At 29.3% G+C, this 17,393-nt stretch overlaps 1 protein-coding gene across 1 annotated transcript in view; it reads left to right on the top strand.

Annotated features, from left to right (window-relative positions):
- The window catches only part of LOC121201523 (MAGUK p55 subfamily member 3-like), a 61,112-nt gene that overhangs the window by 41,786 nt on the left and 1,933 nt on the right, over positions 1-17,393 (top strand). Inside the window, exon 15 of the mRNA XM_041067398.1 lies at positions 17,192-17,272. Coding sequence (XP_040923332.1) covers positions 17,192-17,272 — 81 coding nt within the window. The remainder of the gene's footprint in view (positions 1-17,191; positions 17,273-17,393) is intronic.

Below are 17,393 nucleotides of genomic sequence, written 5' to 3'. Positions count from 1 at the left end.
AGGTCAAAAAAATTTTTGACTTTTTTTGGCCGATTTTGACGCCTTACTATACTATGACGTTTTTTATGACTTTTTGAGGTCAAAAAAATTTTTGACTTTTTTTGGACGATTTTGACGCCTTACTATACTATGACGTTTTTTATGACTTTTTGAGGTCAAAAAAAAAATTTGACTTTTTTTGCCCGAAAAAAACGCCATACTATACTATGACGTTTTTTATGACATTTTGAGGTCAAAAAAAAATTTGACTTTTTTTGCCCAAAAAAAAACGCCATACTATACTATGACGTTTTTTATGACTTTTTGAGGTCAAAAAAAATTTTGACTTTTTTTTGCCGAAAAAAACGCCATACTATACTATGACGTTTTTTATGACATTTTGAGGTCAAAAAAAATTTTGACTTTTTTTGCCCGAAAAAAACGCCATACTATACTATGACATTTTTTATGACTTTTTGAGGTCAAAAAAAACGCCATACTATACTATGACGTTTTTTATGACTTTTTGAGGTCAAAAAAATTTTTGACTTTTTTTGGCCGATTTTGACGCCTTACTATACTATGACGTTTTTTATGACTTTTTGAGGTCAAAAAAAAATTTGACTTTTTTTGCCCGAAAAAAACGCCATACTATACTATGACGTCTTTTATGACTTTTTGAGGTCAAAAAAAATTTTGACTTTTTTTGCCCGAAAAAAACGCCATACTATACTATGACGTTTTTTATGACATTTTGAGGTCAAAATAAATTTTGACTTTTTTTGCCCGAAAAAAACGCCATACTATACTATGACGTTTTTTATGACTTTTTGATGTCAAAAAATTTTTTGACTTTTTTTGGCCGAAAAAAACGCCATACTATACTATGACGTTTTTTATGACTTTTTGAGGTCAAAAAAAATTTTGACTTTTTTTGCCCGAAAAAAACGCCATACTATACTATGACGTTTTTTATGACTTTTTGAGGTCAAAAAAAGATTTGACTTTTTTTGCCGAAAAAAACGCCATACTATACTATGACGTTTTTTATGACTTTTTGAGGTCAAAAAAAATGTTGACTTTTTTTGGCCGATTTTGACGCCTTACTATACTATGACGTTTTTTATGACTTTTTGAGGTCAAAAAAAATTTTTACTTTTTTTTCCCCGAAAAAAACGCCTTACTATACTATGACGTTTTTTATGACTTTTTGAGGTCAAAAAAAAATTTGACTTTTTTTCCCCGAAAAAAACGCCATACTATACTATGACGTTTTTTATGACTTTTTGAGGTCAAAAAAAATGTTGACTTTTTTTGCCCGATTTTGACGCCTTACTATACTATGACGTTTTTTATGACTTTTTGAGGTCAAAAAAAAAATTGACTTTTTTTGCCCGATTTTGACGCCTTACTATACTATGACGTTTTTTATGACTTTTTGAGGTCAAAAAAAAATTTGACTTTTTTTGCCCGAAAAAAACGCCATACTATACTATGACGTTTTTTATGACTTTTTGAGGTCAAAAAAAAATTTGACTTTTTTTCCCCGAAAAAAACGCCATACTATACTATGACAATTTTTTATGACATTTTGAGGTCAAAAAAAAATTTGACTTTTTTTGCCCAAAAAAAAACGCCATACTATACTATGACGTTTTTTATGACTTTTTGAGGTCAAAAAAAAATTTGACTTTTTTTGCCCGAAAAAAATGCCATACTATACTATGACGTTTTTTATGACTTTTTGAGGTCAAAAAAAAATTTTGACTTTTTTTTGCCGAAAAAAACGCCATACTATACTATAATGTTTTTTATGACTTTTTGAGGTCAAAAAAAATGTTGACTTTTTTTGGCCGATTTTGACGCCTTACTATACTATAACGTTTTTTATGACTTTTTGAGGTCAAAAAAAAATTTGACTTTTTTTGCCCGATTTTGACGCCTTACTATACTGTGACGTTTTTTATGACATTTTGAGGTCAAAAAAAATTTTAACTTTTTTTGCCCGAAAAAAACACCATACTATACTATGACATTTTTTATGACTTTTTGAGGTCAAAAAAATTTTTGACTTTTTTTGGCCGATTTTGACGCCTTACTATACTATGACGTTTTTTATGACTTTTTGAGGTCAAAAAAAAATTTGACTTTTTTTGCCCGAAAAAAACGCCATACTATACTATGACGTCTTTTATGACTTTTTGAGGTCAAAAAAAATTTTGACTTTTTTTGCCCGAAAAAAACGCCATACTATACTATGACGTTTTTTATGACATTTTGAGGTCAAAATAAATTTTGACTTTTTTTGCCCGAAAAAAACGCCATACTATACTATGACGTTTTTTATGACTTTTTGATGTCAAAAAATTTTTTGACTTTTTTTGGCCGAAAAAAACGCCATACTATACTATGACGTTTTTTATGACTTTTTGAGGTCAAAAAAAATTTTGACTTTTTTTGCCCGAAAAAAACGCCATACTATACTATGACGTTTTTTATGACTTTTTGAGGTCAAAAAAAGATTTGACTTTTTTTGCCGAAAAAAACGCCATACTATACTCTGACGTTTTTTATGACTTTTTGAGGTCAAAAAAAATGTTGACTTTTTTTGGCCGATTTTGACGCCTTACTATACTATGACGTTTTTTATGACTTTTTGAGGTCAAAAAAAATTTTTACTTTTTTTTCCCCGAAAAAAACGCCTTACTATACTATGACGTTTTTTATGACTTTTTGAGGTCAAAAAAAAATTTGACTTTTTTTCCCCGAAAAAAACGCCATACTATACTATGACGTTTTTTATGACTTTTTGAGGTCAAAAAAAATGTTGACTTTTTTTGCCCGATTTTGACGCCTTACTATACTATGACGTTTTTTATGACTTTTTGAGGTCAAAAAAAAAATTGACTTTTTTTGCCCGATTTTGACGCCTTACTATACTATGACGTTTTTTATGACATTTTGAGGTCAAAAAAAAATTTGACTTTTTTTGCCCGAAAAAAACGCCATACTATACTATGACGTTTTTTTATGACTTTTTGAGTTAAAAAAAAATGTTGACTTTTTTCGCCCGAAAAAAACGCCATACTATACTATGACGTTTTTTATGACTTTTTGAGGTCAAAAAAAAATTTGACTTTTTTTCCCCGAAAAAAACGCCATACTATACTATGACAATTTTTTATGACTTTTTGAGGTCAAAAAAAAATTTGACTTTTTTTGCCCAAAAAAAAACGCCATACTATACTATGACGTTTTTTATGACTTTTTGAGGTCAAAAAAAAATTTGACTTTTTTTGCCCGAAAAAAATGCCATACTATACTATGACGTTTTTTATGACTTTTTGAGGTCAAAAAAAAATTTTGACTTTTTTTTGCCGAAAAAAACGCCATACTATACTATAATGTTTTTTATGACTTTTTGAGGTCAAAAAAAATGTTGACTTTTTTTGGCCGATTTTGACGCCTTACTATACTATAACGTTTTTTATGACTTTTTGAGGTCAAAAAAAAATTTGACTTTTTTTGCCCGATTTTGACGCCTTACTATACTGTGACGTTTTTTATGACATTTTGAGGTCAAAAAAAATTTTAACTTTTTTTGCCCGAAAAAAACACCATACTATACTATGACGTTTTTTATGACTTTTTGAGGTCAAAAAAATTTTTGACTTTTTTTGCCCGATTTTGACGCCTTACTATACTATGACGTTTTTTATGACTTTTTGAGGTCAAAAAAATTTTTGACTTTTTTTGGACGATTTTGACGCCTTACTATACTATGACGTTTTTTATGACTTTTTGAGGTCAAAAAAAAAATTTGACTTTTTTTGCCCGAAAAAAACGCCATACTATACTATGACGTTTTTTATGACATTTTGAGGTCAAAAAAAAATTTGACTTTTTTTGCCCAAAAAAAAACGCCATACTATACTATGACGTTTTTTATGACTTTTTGAGGTCAAAAAAAATTTTGACTTTTTTTTGCCGAAAAAAACGCCATACTATACTATGACGTTTTTTATGATATTTTGAGGTCAAAAAAAATTTTGACTTTTTTTGCCCGAAAAAAACGCCATACTATACTATGACATTTTTTATGACTTTTTGAGGTCAAAAAAAATTTTGACTTTTTTTTGCCAAAAAAAACGCCATACTATACTATGACGTTTTTTATGACTTTTTGAGGTCAAAAAAATTTTTGACTTTTTTTGGCCGATTTTGACGCCTTACTATACTATGACGTTTTTTATGACTTTTTGAGGTCAAAAAAAAAATTGACTTTTTTTGCCCGAAAAAAACGCCATACTATACTATGACGTTTTTTATGACATTTTGAAGTCAAAAAAAAATTTGACTTTTTTTGCCCGAAAAAAACGCCATACTATACTATGATGTTTTTTATGACATTTTGAGGTCAAAAAAATTTTTGACTTTTTTTGTCCGAAAAAAATGCCATACTATACTATGACGTTTTTTATGACATTTTGAGGTCCAAAAAATTTCTGACTTTTTTTGGCGGATTTTGACGCCATACTATACTATGACGTTTTTTATGACATTTTGAGGCCAAAATAAAATTTGACTTTTTTTGTCCGAAAAAAACGCCATACTATAATATGACGTTTTTTTATGACTTTTTGAGTTAAAAAAAAAATGTTGACTTTTTTCGCCCGAAAAAAACGCCATACTATACTATGACGTTTTTTATGACATTTTGAGGCCAAAATAAAATTTGACTTTTTTTGCCCGAAAAAAACGCCATACTATACTATGACGTTTTTTATGACATTTTGAGGTCAAAAAAAATGTTGACTTTTTTTGCCCGAAAAAAACTGACATTTTGTATGACATTTTGAGGTCAAAAAAAATGTTGACTTTTTTTGTCCCGACAAAAACGCCATACTATACTATGATGTTTTTTATGACTTTTTGAGGTCAAAAAAAATTTTGACTGTTTTTGGCCGATTTTGACGCCTTACTATACTATGACGTTTTTTATGACTTTTTGAGGTAAAAAAAAAATTTTACTTTTTTTGCCCCGAAAAAAACGCCTTACTATACTCTGACGTTTTTTATGACTTTTTGAGGTCAAAAAAAGATTTGACTTTTTTTGCCCGAAAAAAACGCCATACTATACTATGATGTTTTTTATGACTTTTTGAGGTCAAAAAAAATTTTGACTTTTTTTGCCCGATTTTGACGCCTTACTATACTATGACGTTTTTTATGACTTTTTGAGGTCAAAAAAAATTTTGACTTTTTTTGCCCGATTTTGACGCCATACTATACTATGACGTTTTTTATGACTTTTTGAGGTCAAAAAAAATTTGACTTTTTTTGCCTGAAAAAAACTGACATTTTGTATGTCATTTTGAGGTCAAAAAAATATGTTGACTTTTTTTGTCCCGACAAAAACGCCATACTATACTATGACGTTTTTTATGACATTTTGAGGTCAAAAAAAATGTTGACTTTTTTTGTCCGAAAAAAACGCCTTACTATACTATGACGTTTTTTATGACATTTTGAGGTCAAAATTTTTTTTGACTTTTTTTGGCGGATTTTGACGCCTTACTATACTATGACATTTTTTATGACATTTTGAGGTCAAAAAAATTTTGACTTTTTTTGTCCGAAAAAAACGCCTTACTATACTATGACGTTTTTTATGATATTTTGAGGTCAAAAAAATTTTGACTTTTTTTGCCCGAAAAAAACGCCTTACTATACTATGACGTTTTTTACGACATTTTGAGGTCAAAAATTTTTTTGACTTTTTTTTGGCCAATTTTGACGCCATACTATACTATGACGTTTTTTATGGCATTTTGAGGTCCAAAAAATTTTTGACTTTTTTTGGCCGATTTTGACGCCATACTATACTATGACGTTTTTTATGACATTTTGAGGCCAAAATAAAATTTGACTTTTTTTGTCCGAAAAAAACGCCATACTATACTATGACGTTTTTTTATGACATTTTGAGGTCAAAAATTTTTTTGACTTTTTTTGGCCGATTTTGACGCCATACTATACTATGACGTTTTTTATGACATTTTGAGGTCAAAAAAAATTTTGACTTTTTTTGCCCGAAAAAAACGCCATACTATACTATGACGTTTTTTATGACATTTTGAGGTCAAAAAAAATTTTGACTTTTTTTGGCCGATTTTGACGCCATACTATACTATGACGTTTTTTATGACATTTTGAGGTCAAAAAAAATTTTGACTTCTTTTGCCCGAAAAAAACGCCATACTATACTATGACGTTTTTTATGACATTTTGAGGTCAAAAAAAATTTTGACTTTTTTTGCCCGAAAAAAACGCCATACTATACTATGACATTTTTTATGACTTTTTGAGGTCAAAAAAAATTTTGACTTTTTTTTGCCGAAAAAAACGCCATACTATACTATGATGTTTTTTATGACTTTTTGAGGTCACAAAAAATTTTGACTTTTTTTGGCCGATTTTGACGCCTTACTATACTATGACGTTTTTTATGACTTTTTGAGGTCAAAAAAAAAATTGACTTTTTTTGCCCGAAAAAAACGCCATACTATACTATGACGTTTTTTATGACATTTTGAAGTCAAAAAAAAATTTGACTTTTTTTGCCCGATTTTGACGCCTTACTATACTATGACGTTTTTTATGACATTTTGAGGTCAAAAAAAATTTGACTTTTTTTGCCCGAAAAAAACGCCATACTATACTATGACGTTTTTTATGACTTTTTGAGGTCAAAAAAAAATTTGACTTTTTTTGCCCGAAAAAAACGCCATACTATACTATGACGTTTTTTATGACTTTTTGAGGTAAAAAAAAAAATTGATTTTTTTTTTGCCCGAAAAAAACGCCATACTATACTATGACGTTTTTTATGACTTTTTGAGGTCAAAAAAAATTTTGACTTTTTTTGGCCGATTTTGACGCCTTACTATACTATGACGTTTTTTATGACTTTTTGAGGTCAAAAAAAAAATTGACTTTTTTTGCCCGAAAAAAACGCCATACTATACTAGTGACGTTTTTTATGACTTTTTGAGGTCAAAAAAAAATTTGACTTTTTTTGCCCGAAAAAAACGTCATACTATACTATGACGTTTTTTATGACTTTTTGAGGTCAAAAAAAAATTTGACTTTTTTTGCCCGAAAAAAACGCCATACTATACTATGACGTTTTTTATGACTTTATAGGTCAAAAAAAATTTTTGACTTTTTTTGGCCGATTTTGACGCCTTACTATACTATGACGTTTTTTATGACTTTTTGAGGTAAAAAAAAAATTGACTTTTTTTGTCCGAAAAAAACGCCATACTATAATATGACGTTTTTTTACTATGATGTTTTTTATGACATTTTGAGGTCAAAAAAAATTTTGACTTTTTTTGCCCGAAAAAAACGCCTTACTATACTATGACGTTTTTTACGACATTTTGAGGTCAAAAAAAATGTTGACTTTTTTTGGCCGATTTTGACGCCATACTATACTATGACGTTTTTTATGACATTTTGAGGTCAAAAAAAGTTTGACTTTTTTTGCCCGAAAAAAAGCCATACTATACTATGACGTTTTTTTATGACATTTTGAGGTCAAAAAAATTTTTGACTTTTTTTGCCCGAAAAAAACGCCATACTATACTATGACGGTTTTTTATGACATTTTGAGGTCAAAAATTTTTTTGACTTTTTTTTGGCCGATTTTGACGCCATACTATACTATGACGTTTTTTATGACATTTTGAGGTCAAAAAAAAGTTTGACTTTTTTGCCCGAAAAAAACGCCATACTATACTATGACGTTTTTTATGACTTTTTGAGGTCAAAAAAAAATGTTGACTTTTTTTGCCCGAAAAAAACGCCATACTATACTATGACGTCTTTTATGACTTTTTGAGGTCAAAAAAATTTTTGACTTTTTTTGCCCGAAAAAAACGCCATACTATACTATGACGTTTTTTATGACATTTTGAGGTCAAAATAAATTTTGACTTTTTTTGCTCGAAAAAAACGCCATACTATACTATGACGTTTTTTATGATTTTTTGAGGTCAAAAAATTTTTTGACTTTTTTTGGCCGAAAAAAACGCCATACTATACTATGACGTTTTTTTATGACTTTTTGAGGTCAAAAAAAAATGTTGACTTTTTTTGCCCGAAAAAAACGCCATACTATACTATGACGTTTTTTATGACATTTTGAGGCCAAAATAAAATTTGACTTTTTTTGCCCGAAAAATACGCCATACTATACTATGACGTTTTTTTATGACATTTTGAGGCCAAAATAAAATTTGACTTTTTTTGGCCGAAAAAAACGCCATACTATACTATGACGTTTTTTATGACATTTTGAGGTCAAAAAAAATGTTGACTTTTTTTGCCTGAAAAAAACTGACATTTTGTATGTCATTTTGAGGTCAAAAAAATATGTTGACTTTTTTTGTCCCGACAAAAACGCCATACTATACTATGACGTTTTTTATGACATTTTGAGGTCAAAAAAAATGTTGACTTTTTTTGCCCGATTTTGACGCCTTACTATACTATGACGTTTTTTATGACATTTTGAGGTCAAAATTTTTTTTGACTTTTTTTGGCGGATTTTGACGCCTTACTATACTATGACATTTTTTATGACATTTTGAGGTCAAAAAAATTTTGACTTTTTTTGTCCGAAAAAAACGCCTTACTATACTATGACGTTTTTTATGACATTTTGAGGTCAAAAAAATTTTGACTTTTTTTGCCCGAAAAAAACGCCTTACTATACTATGACGTTTTTTACGACATTTTGAGGTCAAAAATTTTTTTGACTTTTTTTTGGCCAATTTTGACGCCATACTATACTATGACGTTTTTTATGACATTTTGAGGTCAAAATTTTTTTTGACTTTTTTTGGCCGATTTTGACGCCTTACTATACTATGACGTTTTTTATGACTTTTTGAGGTCAAAAAAAAATTTGACTTTTTTTGCCCGAAAAAAACGCCATACTATACTATGACGTCTTTTATGACTTTTTGAGGTCAAAAAAAATTTTGACTTTTTTTGCCCGAAAAAAACGCCATACTATACTATGACGTTTTTTATGACATTTTGAGGTCAAAATAAATTTTGACTTTTTTTGCCCGAAAAAAACGCCATACTATACTATGACGTTTTTTATGACTTTTTGATGTCAAAAAATTTTTTGACTTTTTTTGGCCGAAAAAAACGCCATACTATACTATGACGTTTTTTATGACTTTTTGAGGTCAAAAAAAATTTTGACTTTTTTTGCCCGAAAAAAACGCCATACTATACTATGACGTTTTTTATGACTTTTTGAGGTCAAAAAAAGATTTGACTTTTTTTGCCGAAAAAAACGCCATACTATACTCTGACGTTTTTTATGACTTTTTGAGGTCAAAAAAAATGTTGACTTTTTTTGGCCGATTTTGACGCCTTACTATACTATGACGTTTTTTATGACTTTTTGAGGTCAAAAAAAATTTTTACTTTTTTTTCCCCGAAAAAAACGCCTTACTATACTATGACGTTTTTTATGACTTTTTGAGGTCAAAAAAAAATTTGACTTTTTTTCCCCGAAAAAAACGCCATACTATACTATGACGTTTTTTATGACTTTTTGAGGTCAAAAAAAATGTTGACTTTTTTTGCCCGATTTTGACGCCTTACTATACTATGACGTTTTTTATGACTTTTTGAGGTCAAAAAAAAAATTGACTTTTTTTGCCCGATTTTGACGCCTTACTATACTATGACGTTTTTTATGACATTTTGAGGTCAAAAAAAAATTTGACTTTTTTTGCCCGAAAAAAACGCCATACTATACTATGACGTTTTTTTATGACTTTTTGAGTTAAAAAAAAATGTTGACTTTTTTCGCCCGAAAAAAACGCCATACTATACTATGACGTTTTTTATGACTTTTTGAGGTCAAAAAAAAATTTGACTTTTTTTCCCCGAAAAAAACGCCATACTATACTATGACAATTTTTTATGACTTTTTGAGGTAAAAAAAAAATTTGACTTTTTTTGCCCAAAAAAAAACGCCATACTATACTATGACGTTTTTTATGACTTTTTGAGGTCAAAAAAAAATTTGACTTTTTTTGCCCGAAAAAAATGCCATACTATACTATGACGTTTTTTATGACTTTTTGAGGTCAAAAAAAAATTTTGACTTTTTTTTGCCGAAAAAAACGCCATACTATACTATAATGTTTTTTATGACTTTTTGAGGTCAAAAAAAATGTTGACTTTTTTTGGCCGATTTTGACGCCTTACTATACTATAACGTTTTTTATGACTTTTTGAGGTCAAAAAAAAATTTGACTTTTTTTGCCCGATTTTGACGCCTTACTATACTGTGACGTTTTTTATGACATTTTGAGGTCAAAAAAAATTTTAACTTTTTTTGCCCGAAAAAAACACCATACTATACTATGACGTTTTTTATGACTTTTTGAGGTCAAAAAAATTTTTGACTTTTTTTGCCCGATTTTGACGCCTTACTATACTATGACGTTTTTTATGACTTTTTGAGGTCAAAAAAATTTTTGACTTTTTTTGGACGATTTTGACGCCTTACTATACTATGACGTTTTTTATGACTTTTTGAGGTCAAAAAAAAAATTTGACTTTTTTTGCCCGAAAAAAACGCCATACTATACTATGACGTTTTTTATGACATTTTGAGGTCAAAAAAAAATTTGACTTTTTTTGCCCAAAAAAAAACGCCATACTATACTATGACGTTTTTTATGACTTTTTGAGGTCAAAAAAAATTTTGACTTTTTTTTGCCGAAAAAAACGCCATACTATACTATGACGTTTTTTATGATATTTTGAGGTCAAAAAAAATTTTGACTTTTTTTGCCCGAAAAAAACGCCATACTATACTATGACATTTTTTATGACTTTTTGAGGTCAAAAAAAATTTTGACTTTTTTTTGCCAAAAAAAACGCCATACTATACTATGACGTTTTTTATGACTTTTTGAGGTCAAAAAAATTTTTGACTTTTTTTGGCCGATTTTGACGCCTTACTATACTATGACGTTTTTTATGACTTTTTGAGGTCAAAAAAAAAATTGACTTTTTTTGCCCGAAAAAAACGCCATACTATACTATGACGTTTTTTATGACATTTTGAAGTCAAAAAAAAATTTGACTTTTTTTGCCCGAAAAAAACGCCATACTATACTATGATGTTTTTTATGACATTTTGAGGTCAAAAAAATTTTTGACTTTTTTTGTCCGAAAAAAATGCCATACTATACTATGACGTTTTTTATGACATTTTGAGGTCCAAAAAATTTCTGACTTTTTTTGGCGGATTTTGACGCCATACTATACTATGACGTTTTTTATGACATTTTGAGGCCAAAATAAAATTTGACTTTTTTTGTCCGAAAAAAACGCCATACTATAATATGACGTTTTTTTATGACTTTTTGAGTTAAAAAAAAAATGTTGACTTTTTTCGCCCGAAAAAAACGCCATACTATACTATGACGTTTTTTATGACATTTTGAGGCCAAAATAAAATTTGACTTTTTTTGCCCGAAAAAAACGCCATACTATACTATGACGTTTTTTATGACATTTTGAGGTCAAAAAAAATGTTGACTTTTTTTGCCCGAAAAAAACTGACATTTTGTATGACATTTTGAGGTCAAAAAAAATGTTGACTTTTTTTGTCCCGACAAAAACGCCATACTATACTATGATGTTTTTTATGACTTTTTGAGGTCAAAAAAAATTTTGACTGTTTTTGGCCGATTTTGACGCCATACTATACTATGACGTTTTTTATGACATTTTGAGGCCAAAATAAAATTTGACTTTTTTTGTCCGAAAAAAACGCCATACTATACTATGACGTTTTTTTATGACATTTTGAGGTCAAAAATTTTTTTGACTTTTTTTGGCCGATTTTGACGCCATACTATACTATGACGTTTTTTATGACATTTTGAGGTCAAAAAAAATTTTGACTTTTTTTGCCCGAAAAAAACGCCATACTATACTATGACGTTTTTTATGACATTTTGAGGTCAAAAAAAATTTTGACTTTTTTTGGCCGATTTTGACGCCATACTATACTATGACGTTTTTTATGACATTTTGAGGTCAAAAAAAATTTTGACTTCTTTTGCCCGAAAAAAACGCCATACTATACTATGACGTTTTTTATGACATTTTGAGGTCAAAAAAAATTTTGACTTTTTTTGCCCGAAAAAAACGCCATACTATACTATGACATTTTTTATGACTTTTTGAGGTCAAAAAAAATTTTGACTTTTTTTTGCCGAAAAAAACGCCATACTATACTATGATGTTTTTTATGACTTTTTGAGGTCACAAAAAATTTTGACTTTTTTTGGCCGATTTTGACGCCTTACTATACTATGACGTTTTTTATGACTTTTTGAGGTCAAAAAAAAAATTGACTTTTTTTGCCCGAAAAAAACGCCATACTATACTATGACGTTTTTTATGACATTTTGAAGTCAAAAAAAAATTTGACTTTTTTTGCCCGATTTTGACGCCTTACTATACTATGACGTTTTTTATGACATTTTGAGGTCAAAAAAAATTTGACTTTTTTTGCCCGAAAAAAACGCCATACTATACTATGACGTTTTTTATGACTTTTTGAGGTCAAAAAAAAATTGACTTTTTTTGCCCGAAAAAAACGCCATACTATACTATGACGTTTTTTATGACTTTTTGAGGTAAAAAAAAAAATTGATTTTTTTTTTGCCCGAAAAAAACGCCATACTATACTATGACGTTTTTTATGACTTTTTGAGGTCAAAAAAAATTTTGACTTTTTTTGGCCGATTTTGACGCCTTACTATACTATGACGTTTTTTATGACTTTTTGAGGTCAAAAAAAAAATTGACTTTTTTTGCCCGAAAAAAACGCCATACTATACTAGTGACGTTTTTTATGACTTTTTGAGGTCAAAAAAAAATTTGACTTTTTTTGCCCGAAAAAAACGTCATACTATACTATGACGTTTTTTATGACTTTTTGAGGTCAAAAAAAAATTTGACTTTTTTTGCCCGAAAAAAACGCCATACTATACTATGACGTTTTTTATGACTTTATAGGTCAAAAAAAATTTTTGACTTTTTTTGGCCGATTTTGACGCCTTACTATACTATGACGTTTTTTATGACTTTTTGAGGTAAAAAAAAAATTGACTTTTTTTGTCCGAAAAAAACGCCATACTATAATATGACGTTTTTTTACTATGATGTTTTTTATGACATTTTGAGGTCAAAAAAAATTTTGACTTTTTTTGCCCGAAAAAAACGCCTTACTATACTATGACGTTTTTTACGACATTTTGAGGTCAAAAAAAATGTTGACTTTTTTTGGCCGATTTTGACGCCATACTATACTATGACGTTTTTTATGACATTTTGAGGTCAAAAAAAGTTTGACTTTTTTTGCCCGAAAAAAAGCCATACTATACTATGACGTTTTTTTATGACATTTTGAGGTCAAAAAAATTTTTGACTTTTTTTGCCCGAAAAAAACGCCATACTATACTATGACGGTTTTTTATGACATTTTGAGGTCAAAAATTTTTTTGACTTTTTTTTGGCCGATTTTGACGCCATACTATACTATGACGTTTTTTATGACATTTTGAGGTCAAAAAAAAGTTTGACTTTTTTGCCCGAAAAAAACGCCATACTATACTATGACGTTTTTTATGACTTTTTGAGGTCAAAAAAAAATGTTGACTTTTTTTGCCCGAAAAAAACGCCATACTATACTATGACGTCTTTTATGACTTTTTGAGGTCAAAAAAATTTTTGACTTTTTTTGCCCGAAAAAAACGCCATACTATACTATGACGTTTTTTATGACATTTTGAGGTCAAAATAAATTTTGACTTTTTTTGCTCGAAAAAAACGCCATACTATACTATGACGTTTTTTATGATTTTTTGAGGTCAAAAAATTTTTTGACTTTTTTTGGCCGAAAAAAACGCCATACTATACTATGACGTTTTTTTATGACTTTTTGAGGTCAAAAAAAAATGTTGACTTTTTTTGCCCGAAAAAAACGCCATACTATACTATGACGTTTTTTATGACATTTTGAGGCCAAAATAAAATTTGACTTTTTTTGCCCGAAAAATACGCCATACTATACTATGACGTTTTTTTATGACATTTTGAGGCCAAAATAAAATTTGACTTTTTTTGGCCGAAAAAAACGCCATACTATACTATGACGTTTTTTATGACATTTTGAGGTCAAAAAAAATGTTGACTTTTTTTGCCTGAAAAAAACTGACATTTTGTATGTCATTTTGAGGTCAAAAAAATATGTTGACTTTTTTTGTCCCGACAAAAACGCCATACTATACTATGACGTTTTTTATGACATTTTGAGGTCAAAAAAAATGTTGACTTTTTTTGCCCGATTTTGACGCCTTACTATACTATGACGTTTTTTATGACATTTTGAGGTCAAAATTTTTTTTGACTTTTTTTGGCGGATTTTGACGCCTTACTATACTATGACATTTTTTATGACATTTTGAGGTCAAAAAAATTTTGACTTTTTTTGTCCGAAAAAAACGCCTTACTATACTATGACGTTTTTTATGACATTTTGAGGTCAAAAAAATTTTGACTTTTTTTGCCCGAAAAAAACGCCTTACTATACTATGACGTTTTTTACGACATTTTGAGGTCAAAAATTTTTTTGACTTTTTTTTGGCCAATTTTGACGCCATACTATACTATGACGTTTTTTATGGCATTTTGAGGTCCAAAAAATTTTTGACTTTTTTTGGCCGATTTTGACGCCAAAATAAAATTTGACTTTTTTTGTCCGAAAAAAACGCCATACTATACTATGACGTTTTTTTATGACATTTTGAGGTCAAAAATTTTTTTGACTTTTTTTGGCCGATTTTGACGCCATACTATACTATGACGTTTTTTATGACATTTTGAGGTCAAAAAAAATTTTGACTTTTTTTGCCCGAAAAAAACGCCATACTATACTATGACGTTTTTTATGACATTTTGAGGTCAAAATAATTTTTGACTTTTTTTGGCCGATTTTGACGCCATACTATACTATGACGTTTTTTATGACATTTTGAGGTCAAAAAAATTTTGACTTTTTTTTGGCCGATTTTGACGCCATACTATACTATGACGTTTTTTATGACATTTTGAGGTCAAAAAAATTTTGACTTTTTTTGCCCGAAAAAAACGCCTTACTATACTATGACGTTTTTTATGACATTTCGAGGTCAAAAAATTTTTTGACTTTTTTTGGCCGATTTTGACGCCATACTATACTATGACGTTTTTTATGACATTTTGAGGTCCAAAAAATTTGTGACTTTTTTTGGCTGATTTTGACGCCATACTATACTATGACGTTTTTTATGACAGTTTGAGGCCAAAAAAAAATTTGACTTTTTTTGCCCGAAAAAAACGCCATACTATACTATGACGTTTTTTTATGACATTTTGAGGTCAAAAAAATTTTTGACTTTTTTTGCCCGAAAAAAACGCCATACTATACTATGACGTTTTTTATGACATTTTGAGGTCCAAAAAATTTTTGACTTTTTTTGGCTGATTTTGACGCCATACTATACTATGACGTTTTTTATGACATTTTGAGGTCAAAAAAAGTTTGACTTTTTTTGCCCGAAAAAAACGCCATACTATACTATGACGTTTTTTATGACATTTTGAGGTAAAAAATTTTTTTGACTTTTTTTTGGCCGATTTTGATGCCATACTATACTATGACGTTTGTTATGACATTTTGAGGTCAAAAAAAATGTTGACTTTTTTTGGCCGATTTTGACGCCATACTATACTATGACGTTTTTTATGACATTTTGAGGTCAAAAAAAGTTTGACTTTTTTTGCCCGAAAAAAACGCCATACTATACTATGACGTTTTTTTATGACATTTTGAGGTCAAAAATTTTTTTGACTTTTTTTGGCCGATTTTGACGCCATACTATACTATGACGTTTTTTATGACATTTTGAGGTCAAAAAAATTTTGACTTTTTTTGCCCGAAAAAAACGCCTTACTATACTATGACGTTTTTTATGACATTTCGAGGTCAAAAAATTTTTTGACTTTTTTTGGCCGATTTTGACGCCATACTATACTATGACGTTTTTTATGACATTTTGAGGTCCAAAAAATTTTTGACTTTTTTTGGCTGATTTTGACGCCATACTATACTATGACGTTTTTTTATGACAGTTTGAGGCCAAAAAAAAATTTGACTTTTTTTGCCCGAAAAAAACGCCATACTATACTATGACGTTTTTTTATGACATTTTGAGGTCAAAAAAAATTTTGACTTTTTTTGCCCGAAAAAAACGCCATACTATACTATGACGTTTTTTATGACATTTTGAGGTCCAAAAAATTTTTGACTTTTTTTGGCTGATTTTGACGGCATACTATACTATGACGTTTTTTATGACAGTTTGAGGCCAAAAAAAAATTTGACTTTTTTTGCCCGAAAAAAACGCCATACTATACTATGACGTTTTTTATGACTTTTTGAGGTAAAAAAAAATTTGACTTTTTTTGCCCGAAAAAAACGCCATACTATACTATGACGTTTTTTTATGACATTTTGAGGTCAAAAAAATTTTTGACTTTTTTTGGCCAATTTTGACGCCTTACTATACTATGACGTTTTTTATGACATTTTGAGGTCAAAAAAATTTTTGACTTTTTTTGCCCGAAAAAAACGCCATACTATACTATGACGTTTTTTATGGCATTTTGAGGTCCAAAAAAAATTGTGACTTTTTTTGCCCGAAAAAAACGCCATACTATACTATGACGTTTTTTAGGACATTTTGAGGTCAAAAAATATTTTCACTTTTTTTGGCCGATTTTGACGTCTTACTAAAATATGACTTTTTTCTCATATTTTGAAGCCTTACTATACTATGACCTTTTTTATGACATTTTGAGGTCAAATCGACCTACAGAGTAAATTCAAATTAATTGATAAAACCGATTTATCGCCCAGCCCTAGTAAAATGACTATTAAAGTGTCACCTGAGAAGACATTTAATTAAATTATTTTTGCTCTTGTTAATGCAGGTATATCACCAGCACAGGATCATCTTGCATAACTTTCTACTCTCTTTTGTGGTCGTAGGTTCCCTGGGAGCTCGAATCTCTGAGCTCAAACAGAAGGTCATCGCTGAGAATCCTCGACGCTATGGTTTGGCTGTGCCTCGTGAGTGCCATCAAAATAGCGGATATCCATTTACATAGAAAAGATCATCCTAAAAAGTTTCATATTTCAATCAGAGCAGGTTCTGTTTTCTGAGACAATTATCAAATACATGGATCAGAAA

This window comes from Toxotes jaculatrix, chromosome 21 (genome assembly GCF_017976425.1).
Source record: "Toxotes jaculatrix isolate fToxJac2 chromosome 21, fToxJac2.pri, whole genome shotgun sequence".
Classification (NCBI taxonomy): Eukaryota; Metazoa; Chordata; class Actinopteri; family Toxotidae; genus Toxotes; species Toxotes jaculatrix.
Note: the sequence above shows the minus strand (reverse complement) of the source record. Positions and strands in the feature narration are given on the sequence as shown.